Source organism: Ammospiza nelsoni, chromosome 3 (assembly GCF_027579445.1).
Source record: "Ammospiza nelsoni isolate bAmmNel1 chromosome 3, bAmmNel1.pri, whole genome shotgun sequence".
NCBI lineage: Eukaryota > Metazoa > Chordata > Aves > Passeriformes > Passerellidae > Ammospiza > Ammospiza nelsoni.
This window is the reverse complement of record NC_080635.1, coordinates 7,869,197-7,882,813: the sequence shown is the minus strand read 5'-3', so window position 1 is coordinate 7,882,813 and position 13,617 is coordinate 7,869,197. Positions and strand designations below refer to the sequence as shown.

Genomic DNA, 13,617 nt, shown 5'->3' with positions numbered 1-13,617 from the left:
GGTTCTTTCCAGAATTGTGGTACCCACACCAGTATGGTTTTACCAAGACAGATTTGTAACCCTGTATTTCATTTCACTGGCAATATTCAGGAAAATAATCATAACCAAGGAAGTGCAACACCTTTGTGCTTGTTTCTTTCTACACTGACAACAAATTCCTTTATCTACAACCTACAGCTTCTACATGGAATTCAGATTCAGGAAGACAGGTTTCTTGCTATGTATAAAACACAAAGCTTCTCCATAATACAAAACAAACCCAGAAACAGAGACAGAAATTTGCCTGTAAAACACATGATGTTTGTAAAGCAGACATCAGTGTTTAGCCTATTAACTGAGAAGATGCTGCTGGAATTGCAAGAACTGCCAAAAACTGAAGAGCCAGAGAGGGAGCAAACACAGTTGTTAATATCCAAGCTGGACATGAAGCAACAGAAGAGTAACTGCTCCAAACAGAGTCTAGTGTGGAACACAAAGCCCAGGAAGCAAAAGATAAGCAAATGGAAAAATGACTTAACATGAGACAGATGTCTTAAGGCAAAAAAAAAAAAAAAAAGATATATAGCAGAAAACTATAAAGCTGCTTTGGACAGAAAAATTCAAAGGTCTTTCAAAGCTTTTTAACAGCAGTGATACCAGGTGCTAAGCGAGACACATTTTAAAGAGATTGTTTTATCTCACAACACCACATGAACATGATTAACTGATCAGAAAAGCTTTGGATTTGAGCAGACACTGTAGTTTTAAGTACAGAACTGGCTTAGTTGCACAATTCACATATTTAGGAACACAATATTTAGGACTTTGTTAAAAGAGACCCAAGGATGCCTGATTCCTTGTTTGTGACCTCACCTGGCCTGTTGGTGGCAGCCATAATGAAAACCTGCTGTCGCTGCTGCAGCCCGTCCATCTCGGTGAGGAGCTGGTTCACCACCCGCACGCTGGCTCCTGACTTTGGGAGGGGAAATTGGACAACAAATCAAAGAAACACAAACAGTGGGAATGTCAATATTTCAAGAAACAAAAGATCTATTAAGTGCCTGCACCGAAATATCATACTCAAAGAAAAAATTTCTTTTCCACACTTTCAATGGAGTTGCATTGTGGATTCCTTCTCTCATACTCTCAGTACATCTCCATCCCAAATTCATGCTAGCTACACACTTCCCATGTATGTTAACACGTGGCAAACCTTTTCTTTCCCATCAAAACTAAAGGATTCACTTAAAGGAGTACATATAAATATTTGTACTAGTCATACTGATATCTACCTCAACAAGAAGACACAAAATTTCTCAATATTCAGTTTTTTGAGGGAAAAGAGTTCTTAAATATCGAAACCTCTGAAACAACATTTTAAGCAGGTGAGGTACTGAGAGGTAAACAGTAATTCCATAGTAGTGACATCCTATAAACAAACTTAATAGCTTAATATCAATGATATTTTTGCCCCCAGAGAGGGAGAGAGAAATGATGCATCTGACTCCATCTTATCAGAAGGCTAATTAATTACTCTATTATATTATTCAATACTGTATTAAACTATATTACATTGCATCTAAACTGAATCTGCCAAGCACTCAACTCTGCACACACTGCACAGAATCCCATGACTGTCACCCAACAGTCCTGACACACACACACTTGGCCCTGATAGCCCAAGGAAACAAAAACACCATGAATTTGGGTAAATAATCTCCATATTGCATTCTACTTTGGTACAAACACAGGCACAGCAAATGAGATAAGAATTGTTTTTCCTTTCTCTGAGGTTCAGAGAATGTGAGACCCAGAAATAGTCTTGGGAAGAATCATGCCTTGCTTTTCTCTGTGGAGAGAATGTGGCTACAGCTTAACCTGAATTTCTCTGGATATTTTTTTTCATATATGCATACGGAAAAAAATGTTAAGCTTTATAAAATTTGATCAACACTATTTCCCTCAAATAAAAGCCTAGTGGATTGCCTTTCTTGGGACATACTGGGGTAATACTTGGGAAATACTTCTGGGTACTTCTGTTGCCTGCAATGTTCCAAAAGCTGTAACTGAGAGCATTTATTTGGGGAGATCTCTCAAGGCAGACTCACCTCACGGTCAGACCTGCGAGGGCACAAAGCATCAACTTCATCGAAGAAAATCACACAGGGGGCAGAATTCCGGGCCCTCTGGAACACCTGGCGTACGGCGCGCTCGCTTTCACCCACGTACTGCAACAGCAAGAGAAACAGCTTGAAACAGTGTAAGGCACAGAGATTTTGCTTGGGAAAAATAATCAATACTTTTAAACAGCATTTAAGGTACTTTGCAAGGGAGAAATGCAATCTAGTAATCTGGTTTTTTTCTGACACCAGTCCCTTGTCTCTGTTTCCTCACTGATCATGATTTACATGGGAACTGTCACTAGTTGACTTATGACAATTTGCAGAACATTCAGAGTTTAACAGAATTCCTTTTTTCTAGGCAAGAACTGTAACTTGCCAGCATTTTGGTGATGAGAATTAACAAATGAGTCTTAATTAAGGACCCTGTTGTTCAGCTGTTCACGAACAAACCCAGTGAGCAATGTGAACACAATGAACATCTGAAGTTCACAGAGTTGTTGCCTGAAGACAGGGGCTTGGTGGTAGGGAACTGCAAAGTCAGCCAGAATTTCCCTTTGAATGCTGAATTGTAGGAACAGGAGCTATGAAGTTGTAAATGCAAACACTTAACTTTTTCCAAACAAACATGTTTTGATTCAATTTATATGTTAACAAAGTCTCTGAACCACAGCCAAGCATTTTCTCTGTATTCCACCAGAAGTTGGGCTCCTCATTAACTGTTATATTTCCTGCCTGTATCAGTACTTGAAGCAGACATATAAAAACATTTGGAAGAGATCAATCAAATCCAGTATGTGGGTTTCAGCTTCCACATTACTGATAATGGAGCTGCAGCCACCTTGCCCAGTTCAACACATTCTCCTTGAAAAGGACTGAAGTTACATCACAGCACTTCTAAGTCCAGTGCTTTGAAAATTTGAATTACAGCACTTTTATCTGTTGACATTTAAAATCTCCATGCTATAGAAAAGCAGTGATGCATGTAGTTGGTCATTTAGAAACCCTCCTTCAAGTCAAGAAGGGTTACCTGCCACGTAATTTAAACTAAGATAAATATTTAAGCTGCACATGTGACTTTTTTCTTTTCACATGAACAACTTCACTGCTAAAAACTTTAAGGAGAGGTTGAATAAGGCAATTTCAGCTGCACCAGTACCAGTTGTGTAATTATCAGGAATTTTGCTTGCCCCATATTGTGGACAAGAATTCCATAAATAACAAAAGCCCCATGATTAGCACATACCATATTTAGCAGCTCAGGACCTTTCACAGATATGAAGTTCAGTCCAGACTCGTTTGCCACAGCCTGTAGAAAAGGTAAAGTGAGATAGATATAGATAAAGATATAAATATAGATCTAAAACACACATTTATATGTCTGCTTGGGTTCTGTCCATGGAGTAATAAACAAATCTAAGGGGAGGAACATACAGTCAGCAACTGTTTGCAAAATATAGAAAACAGTACAAAGTATAATTATATGCCATTAAGAGTGGGAGGGGAGCAGGGAATTTAGCAATGTGTTCTCTCTCTGTCTGATGAGGCAGTTCCATTTTCACACCCCACCCCCTACACCAGCTGAAGAATGTCCAATAATTATGGGAGTTAAAGAGATATTCAACTCAATAAAAGCACCTGAAGACAAAATGAGAAACAATGTGAAATTTGCATGATTATCTGCATTTACATGGAGGTGTGGTAAGAACTGAAATGCTCAAGAAGCAAAACAGAAGTATTTTCAATAAGAGTTGCAGAGTACTCCCAAACACATAATTTAGCTACAGTAAAATACTCCATAGAGGATTATCCAATAGAGTTTCTTCTCATCTTTGCTACTTCTTCCTTAATCAACTTCATTCCTTCAAGTTTTGCAGGAATTCCCACTCCATTCAAGCAAAGTTGCTACTTTATACAAGAAAAATCAAGTAACTTCAGCACAAAGGCCCAAATTTAGATTTCTGATGAAATGTGGTACAAAAGGCCAACTTCTTGCACTATGATCCAGACTCATCCTACAAAAACATCCATTTCAAGAGGACTCTCCAGTGCTTTTAATGATGTTTAGGAAATGCATTACCTTAGCTAACAGTGTTTTGCCACACCCTGGAGGCCCTGCAAGCAGGACACCAGCTGGAGTAGTCAGGCCCAGAGCTTTGAACTGCTCTGGGTTTCTCACAGGTGCCTAAAAAAGAAATGATCATCGTTACCTCTGGCACAAAGAAAACATGGAATTTTCATTTTAGTTACAGATGGATGAAAAATAATTCACAGTAAGTTCTTTATTCCCATTTTTTAGACTAAAAGAATAAATATTCAACCAGCACCTTAGTATCTTGCACTGCTAATTACCCCTAAATGGGAGAAATATCTTTATTCAGAGGCAAGGATTTTATTCACCAAAGTTACCTAAAGGTGTTAATGTTACATTTCCCTCTGATTGGCAGCAAGATTGCTAAGCTTCCAGCTATGTTGTACCCAATTCTTTGTGTGGTAGTTGCATAACCAAGGTTATTGGTACACAACTTCTAAAATACTTAAAGATTGAGCAATACAAACACACTGAAAGCAAAAATACAAAAAGCTAAATATTAAATACAGACAGCAGACTTGAAATAAATTCTGAATTAAATTATTCAAGCTTGACTGTTTTAAATAAAGATATTTTGTCACTGTCATATTTTCTGAAAAATCCATTTGCCCAGGATTTTCTCCTGGGAGGCTGAGATGCCTCAGAGAAAAAGTAAAATAAATTCTTATCTCATTTGCCTCTCATGTGTTGTGCTCACATGTGGAATGTGTTTGGAGATTGTTTATCCAACTGGTGATTGTTTCATTGGTTTTATGTGAATTATTTTGATTTATTGATCAATCAGGGCCAAGGCTCTGGAAAGAGTCGTGAGTTTTCATTATTATCTTTTTAGCCTTCTGTCTGTATGCTTTTTGTATTCTTTAGTATAGTTCAGTTCAGTATAGTATAGTAGAACATAATATAGTATAATATAATATAGTATAGTCTAATATAGTGTACTATAGTCTAATATAGTATAGTCTAGCATGATATGATATTATATATTATATGATATATGATATATGATATATGATATATGATATATATGATATATGATATGATATGATATGATATGATATGATATGATATGATATGAGATATGATATGATATGATATTATATGAGAGCCTTCTGAGAACATGGAGTCAGATTCATCATTCCTTCCTGCCACAGGGCACCCCACAAATACAATAATTGCAAAACACTCCTATGTCTTAAATAAATATTGAAAATAAACAGTTTTATTTCCTGCACAGGGGACAGTGCAGAAGCTCTTTGGAAGGAAGGCTGGGCCATACCAATATTGCCATAGTCAGCTCCTCCCGAACGTCCTCCAGGGCTCCAATGTCTGCCCATGTCACATCAGGGACTGTGACAAAGCCTTCTCTCTTGGCAGAGGGCTGCACTGATGGCAGAGCAACAATAAAATCATTCATCTCAATGCACAGCTTCTGCAGCTGCTCCTCAGGCAAGGGGCCTTGCTCCTTCAGCAAATCCAAAAGTCTCTGCAATTCATCCTTAACATACATGGAAAGGGAGAGAAAAAGATTGTGCAACTGGGTTAGACTTCCAGAACCATTTTAGGGCTTTCTCATCCTTAACATACATGGAAAACACAAAAAGATTTTGCAACTGGGTTAGACTTCCAGAACCATTTTAAGGGCTTTTTCATCCTTAACATACATGGAAAACACAAAAAGATTATGCAGCTGGGTTAGATTTCCAGAACCATTTCCAGGGCTTTTTCAAAACCACACTTCAACTATCACTCACATTATTATACACAATGCCCATAAATAAATTACTATAAATGATAAAAATGTTTCAGGGAAGCTCTGTATATATTTAACAGGTCTGAAGACACTGAGCTGAGCTTAAAATCTTGATTTAGATGCTACAGAAAATGAGCTAGCACATGTTTATTGGCTTCCAGTTGCTGGAAGGCAAAATTTATGCTTTTTTGCCTTTCTACTGCTTCTCCCACACTGACTAGGAGAAAGGTATTTCCATGCTGAAATTTCCAAAAGATGTATTATTTATATGTATTCATTCTGCTTGTAACAAGAAACTGCTTTCAAGAGAAAGTGAAAAACTGCTGGACAGCACAATTCCAACAATTTTCAGAATATTCAGTTCTGCATAAACTGTTCAAACTCTTAACACACTTGTAGAACATACACTTGGATTTAACACCACTGAATTTTAACACCATTTCCTCAGCCTGGTCAGACCTGGTTCTGCAATCAGACCCTGATAAAGTTTGGGCAAACAGGACAGAGATGCAGGAAAATGCTTTTCTGCACTGCTCCACGCTGCAGACCACAGTGACCAAGGGAGGCACATTCCAATTTCTCCAATCCGTTCCATACTGGGAATTGAGAAAATATTCCATCAAAGAACTTTAGATCTTCATAACATAAATGCATCCCCATTCTAAGGCAGTATCAAAGCAAATTGGTATTGTGCTACAAATAGAACTGTTTTAGGATTTTCATTAAAAAATAGAGGGAGAAAAAAAAGAAATGTAAAAACTCTGTTAAGTTTCAATGGTTTTCCTACAGGAGTAGGAAGAAAAAGTATCACTTCCTATCAATTTCAGCTAAGATAGCTCTACAACTGACCACAAAGAAATACAAGTGCTTAGAATGCCTGATATTGCTTTTAAATCCTCCCTCCTCCTCCTAACAGAGCCATTGAGAGAACCTCTGAAACAGCCAAGACCACTGGGTTTGTTTACTTGAATTGTGTGAACGATTTTTAAAGGTTTTGTATGTTTATTTTTCCATTAGAAACATAACACAAGGGTTTTAATGACAATACCCTGTATTAGACTATGTCAACCTCCTGCCAGCTATCAAAACATGGGCTTTGTTAGGATTAGACTTCCTCATTCTCAGTGACCCCTTTGATGATGGTGATGTTGATAAAAGCTGCAGCTACCTGCCCCTCCCCACTTTCCTCTGGCTGCAGCAGGCCCCAGGAAGCTCTGGGAGGTAGAAGCACCATGCTTATGTTACACTAACACAAAGGCTTACTACAGCTTTTTGTACTGATTCCTGTCATCACAGCACCACTGCTCTCTGACAGCCCTCCTAAAACCAGAACCTGAGCACAATGTGCATTTCAGCACACTTACCTCCACACAAATCTTCAGGAGGCCTGCACATAATGAAGGCATATACAGACTCCAAATTTTGAGAAGTAGGACCAAGGATTTTCTATATAAATTTTTCTGCTTCACTAACCCTAATGTTACTTAGGCCAGAGAATAATTCTGGCACTGAAATACTGAATAACATTGAAATATTATTTTCTGCAACAGAGATCCAGCTGCACTTTCACAGCTCCTCTCCTCCTCAAACCTGTTACAGGTACTAGACACCACTTGGGTGATTTACCCCAGGTAATCACATAGCTGGAAGGCAAATAAAGGCTGCATAAATACTTCTAGACTTTGGCTTACTGTGACTCTACCAGGTCAGGGAAGAGCCCCAGGCATAATCACAGACATTTCACTGAGGGCACAGCAAACAGCTGGTGCAAAATATTCAGTTTAAGTCTGCTACTTTTAAAATTCTGTTACAGTCAATACACTTTTGAAGAGAGATACAGCCACTCTTTGAAACTCTGCTCTGCTAGAAGACAAAACAGCACAGCACAAACAAAACAAAAATTCCCAGGGTAAAACCACACCTTGTATCAAACAGGAACATAATTTTTAGGGGACTGGGATTTGGGGTCTACTTTTCCAGGCCCATTATATGGCTAATTTGGAGTTATGTGTCACTGTCATATTTTCTGAAAAATCCTCTTTGCCCAGGATTCTTCTCCTGAGAAGCTGAGAAGCCTCAGAGAAAAAAGGATATAATTATCTGATTTGTTTCTCCTGTGTTTTGCTGCTTTGGAATGTGTTTGGAGATTGTTTATCCAACAAGTGAATTGTTTTAACTTAATGACCAATCACCATCAGCTGTGTCAGGACTCTGGAAGGAGTCACAAGTTTTCATGATCATTCCTGTTAAGCTTTCTTGTCTGTATCCTTTCTGTATTCTTTATAGTTTTAGCATAGCATTCTTTAATATAACATAGTATCATAAAATAATAAATTAGCCTTTTAAGAACATGCAGTCAGATTCATCAATTCCTCCTTTATCCTGGGGACCTGAAAATACCACAGTTATGCCCCTGCCTTAGAAGCTGCCATTTCTAAATCTACATTTAATATTAGGTTGGTTGTGGATGTTTGAGAATTTATGAGTAATGACTTTCATAACTCTAAAATGGCTCAACTCCTCAGATGTCACAAACACACCCTTCAAGGAACACATACCTTCGGTGGAAGCTCTGGTTGGTCGGTGCCCTTTTCCTCCAGGGTATCTGCTCCTATCCCTGGGGTTCCTTCAGCAGTGCTCCCCCCAGAGTGTGTGTGTTTTTCCTCAGGCTCCTCAGGTGTTATGAGGACCCTGCTGACCGTGCCCATGGCTGCCTCCCTGCACAGGGCCATCAGGTCAGCCCCCACGTAGCCCGGAGTCAGCCGCGCCAAGTGCCGGAACGAAAACGACTCCGGGAGCTTCAGCCTGCGACACAGAGTCTGGAGAATTCTAATCAAGGAAGGGAAAAAAAGAAAATATAAAGCTGAAATAAAAGCTGTTACTTCTTTTCTTTTTCTTCACATGAAAGCAAACAGCATTTAATGTCTCTTTCAGTCCATGTGAGTTGAAGTAGCACAATGGGAAGTTTTTGCTCAAGTAGGAAATAACCAACACTGAAACCCACAGAAGCGTGCTATAAACTTGCTGTCACTTCTTAAACAAAAACCAACAGCCTCAACCAGGCATTGCTGATCAGCTTTGGTCAATTAAATATTACAGGTCATTTTTCAACTCTAATATTAAAACTGACAGGCTAGGTCTCAGTGTACCACAGAGATGCACACAAGTTATCCACTGATACGTTTAACCTCGTACTCCCAACAACCGAAGGCTGCACTGGCTGTTCCATGCCACTTTTTAGAAATTGTTTTCTTCCATGCCACTTTTTAGACATTTATTTCTTCCATGCCACTTTTTAGAAATTGATTTGTTCCATGCTACTTTTTAGAAATTGATTTGTTCCATGCCACTTTTTAGAAATTTATTTATTGAAGAAACATCTACAACAAGCTGTTCTGCAAGAAGCAAATGAAATCAGACTGTGTGAGGAGCTCTGGTTTAATCTTCACTACCTTTACCTGATCACTGAAAGCAGAATACAAGAATACAACAGCAAAGCATCATTTCATTGGGAAAATATTTTTAAAAGGCAGCACAAACCAAAGAAGTCCAGATCAGTAACATACTTCTAGTTCCAATAAAAACTAGTTCAAATTATTTCTAGATCAAATAATGTAACTATAGAAAAGTTATTAAAAAAAACCAAGTGATTAAACTCTTCAAAACTCTAAAATTATCATATATTCCATCTGTTTCCCTCCCCACTAGCAAGTTCCATCATCTCCTTTCAATCTTTATTAGGGATAACAGCCTGTCTCTCAAGATTTTTTCAACCTCTCTGACAAGAGCTGTAGTTAACAGATTGAGATGAAGTGTAAACAGCTCAGGACTACAAATGGCTCATTCTGAATCTGCACAAAAAACACCAGGTGAAGCAAGATCTCCAGGTACACCTTCCCATCTCACTCCACCCCTTCAGGCTGCAGAACCACAACTCAGCAGCTCAAATCTTGCCCTCAGCAGGACTCACCCTGTAAATCAGCACACTGTGAGGACTTATAAAGTCTATGCAAACACTCGATTTTAAAATAAAGGAAGAAGTCAACACCACCATGCTTTCCACAAAACACAACAGAAAGCAGGAGGAGGGAAGAATTTTAAAAAGAAAATCATCATTATTCCCTGTAAGGCTCCACCTCCAGGACCACAAATACAAACAAACAATAATATGAATGCCTGTAACTCCACTTGAACAACCTTTACACACCATCATGGCTCTGTCATCCACAACTCCTGTTCTTCAACACTGTGCTATTTCTGGGAATATCATCATTTTAACATGTTCCTAGGAACTCTCAGAGAATCACAACTCTCCTCAGGTGACCCATCAGTTCTACCTCTAACCACCTGCATGTCTTGCCCACAGCCATGAGGAACACAATTACCACAGGGCAGCAAATGTGGAGGAAGAAGGGAGGGAAGAGAAAAAAAATAAAAGACTCTAGGGGGGAATAATGGCCTGAGTGCTGACAATGCAAAGTGTGCAGTTGTGGGATCTCAGCACCTCAGGACGGAGGTGCAGAGTGGCCGAGACCACCCTTGGGGGGCTCGGGAGTCCTGGAACGTTGCCAGAAGTGTCTGGTGGCTGGACTTTGATCCTACACAGGAGACGACACCTGTATGAGGATGGGAGGATTTCACTGGGTGAATGGTGAAGGGGTAAGTTAATTAGAGTGTAAAACACAGGGTTTAGGATTTCTGTACAGGGGGGTCTAAAGAAGTAAGATGGAGGGATTGGGGCGTGTCCTGTTCTTCTTCTTCTTCTTCATGGCCTCCATCTTCTGTGGTGATGGTGGCACCTTGGGATTGGTTATTACTAGAAGTGCACCGGTTAATAAGGGTAGAAGGTATTGGGGAAAAATGATAAATATTGTACACGTAACTTCGGGTATAAAGATAAGTGACCGCCCCAGGGGCTCGCAGTGTGCCCATGGCTGACTGCTGAGCAGACCTCTGTCAGGCCGAGAGAAAATCTTTTAGATAAACAATTAATAAACACCGAGACCGAGACAAGATCAGAAGTCTCTTCTCGTCCTTTGAAGCGTCGGCTCTTCAAGGCCATCCCTGGGCCTTTCCAGGCCACCCAAACAGCCGAGAAACCGACATGCAGTACTGCAAGCAGAGGTGTTTGCCTCTTCAACTTAGAAATATTATTATTTGAGAATAAGAAACTTGTCCTTTAACCTTTCTTTCCTTTCCCTAACAAGATAAGCTGTAAGTTTTTCTAACTTCCCTTCCCATGTTTTTTGCTGTTGAGGAAATGAGTAGCAGTTCCTTTTTAACTACAAATGCAAAACCAGATTTATTTCTTGTAACTTAGTCTGATAGTCATAGATCTTTGGAGTAAAAAGAGACAGCACAGGATGACTGCAGCTCAGCTTAATGCCACACTGGTGTATTTCCATGAGGAATGGAATGGAACAATCCAGGCCTGTTGCTTCAGGTACAAACAGGCTTTTCTTAATTTATGTTCCCAATTTAAGAGTTACATAGGGAGCACCAAAGACAGAATGTTAACTTTCTGAGCATGAGAAAAGATACATTTGATTCCATCATCTGTACCTTTAAGGCACTAGGAAAGCCACTAACATAATGCTAAAAGCAGATGTGCACACAAGAAAGGAAATTACTCCAAATGTAGGCACAGCTAGCAAGACAAACAGGAGCTCACATAGTGTCTTCTGCAACTTTTCAGTGTGTGCTGACCCACAGGTGTGTACAGGCACAAACAGAACTAAACACAACAAAGTACTTTTCCTTAAATTGTACGTTAACTTACACCTCATTTTCCTATTTATCAATGTATCAAAAAAGAAAGTTTAACTTCCCAGCACATACTTCTCTCTTGCCCCTTCATCTGGGATCCCTAAACAAATTTCTCTGTCAAATCTCCCAGCTCTCCTCAGTGCAGGGTCCAGGGAGTCAGGTCTGTTTGTTGCTCCAATAACAAGGACCTGGGTAGTGGCAGCCACATTATTCAAGTCTAAGGGAAAGAAGGAATGGAATGAAGTCAGTACACATACTCACTGCCCAAACTTTGTTCCCATACCTGTGGGACTCTGCAGCACATGATAGTAGCCAGCAGAGATAAACTAATCAGCCAGACTGAACTGCTGTTCATCTCTGCCTCTACTACCTAAAACTTGTATTTTGCACAATCAAGCAAAAATTTAAAAATTAACAGATTCATTATTTATTAATAAATTTAACAGGTTCCCCCATTATTTCTGTTTATACAACAGAGAGGCTTATAAAATGCTGTACAGACCACTATGAAAATATTGCAGTAACACCCCTTCAAATTTATTATGATCTTCCCACCACTCCCCAGGCAAACTGTGTCAAAACAAGAAAAATTATTGCCACTATCTCCTCTCAAGGAAGCACAAGTCACTCCTGAAGGGAAGCAGACAGTGAGCCTGATAATTCTAATCTGCTTTTGGCACAGCCCTTCCTGAAACTCACCATCCATGCAGGTCAGGAACTGAGCCACAATCCTCCTCTCCATGTCCTTGGATGCAACCTCTCTCTTGGGGGTGATGGCATCGATCTCGTCAATGAACAGGACACAGGGAGCACTGGACTAAGGAACAAGGAAAATCCACAATTACAAAATCACACTGACACAGTGTTTTACAAGAAAGAGATGTTTCAGGTTTTCTGATCTGTGACTCTTAGTGGAAATCTGCTGTACAATCAAGTCCTGGAATAATTCTGTTGTGCTTGCTGACAATCTGGAGATTCTCACTATGAAACTTCACTGATCTGAAGCTATGGAATAATTAAGGTGTGACACCTTAAATTTTAGACAGTCTCTAAACACTGTCTAAAATTTAAATATACCTCTGTGTTGCATTATGTTTTCCCTAAATATTCCATTGTGACTGCCTGCTGAAGTCCATAAATGAAAATCACACAAGAAAGGTCTGGCTGGGTTTGTTGTTTGTTTTGTTAGTGACATTAGAGCTGTGGAATTTCAAGAGTAGCATTATTGACACACAGAATGAAACAAAAGGAGCAGTAGGTGGTCATGGAACTTCAAGACTACTACAGAGCCTGACCACGTTCAAAGAGTAAAAATGAGCAGTGAGAAACTCCCACAAGTTATAAAATTCCATTAACTTTATCAAAAGCCAACAATAATACAGATTAATAATTAGTGTAACTAATATAACAGTGCTTAGCTGATGTAAGATCATTAATATTCCCAAAAAGCACTAGTAGTGCAAAGGGATACTGAGAAAAATGTGTATTTTATTATTGGGTTTTGCCAAAAATTAAAATTAATATTATATGTGTTATGTAAAAAAGTTATGCTGTGTTAATTTTTTAAAGTAGTGTGTTAAATATAGTTTTAGGTTATAACATATTGTTAAAATAGAAACTATGTATATGGGATATTTTTTTAAAGAAAGGAATGAGGTACTCCCACTGAGACAGCAGCCCCAGGACACCTGAATCTTTCAGAGAAAGGGAATTTATTGCTCCATTATCAGGAGAAATGAACTTCTTCCTGCCTCACTCAGCCCTGAAGGTGCTGTCAGGATTCAGAGGAAGGAGCTGACACTGACCAGACAGAATCCTGTGTTTGAATGGAATTTATGCATCATGCATGAGGTGTATGAATGTGCAACAGGCTGTTGCTTTTAAGGGTTAATCCTCTGTTAAGGTGGGTC

The 13,617-nt window shown here is 39.2% G+C and overlaps 1 protein-coding gene across 2 annotated transcripts in view; it reads right to left on the bottom strand.

The window, feature by feature from the left end:
• Positions 1–13,617, bottom strand: part of NVL (nuclear VCP like) — a 41,305-nt gene that overhangs the window by 18,340 nt on the left and 9,348 nt on the right. For both annotated transcript variants that reach the window (XM_059468428.1, XM_059468429.1), the window contains exons 11-18: positions 12,407–12,524; positions 11,780–11,924; positions 8,500–8,770; positions 5,468–5,686; positions 4,180–4,284; positions 3,346–3,408; positions 2,088–2,207; positions 853–952 (exon numbers count right to left, since the gene is read on the bottom strand). In XM_059468428.1, the coding sequence (XP_059324411.1) occupies positions 853–952; positions 2,088–2,207; positions 3,346–3,408; positions 4,180–4,284; positions 5,468–5,686; positions 8,500–8,770; positions 11,780–11,924; positions 12,407–12,524 (1,141 nt within the window). The remainder of the gene's footprint in view (positions 1–852; positions 953–2,087; positions 2,208–3,345; positions 3,409–4,179; positions 4,285–5,467; positions 5,687–8,499; positions 8,771–11,779; positions 11,925–12,406; positions 12,525–13,617) is intronic.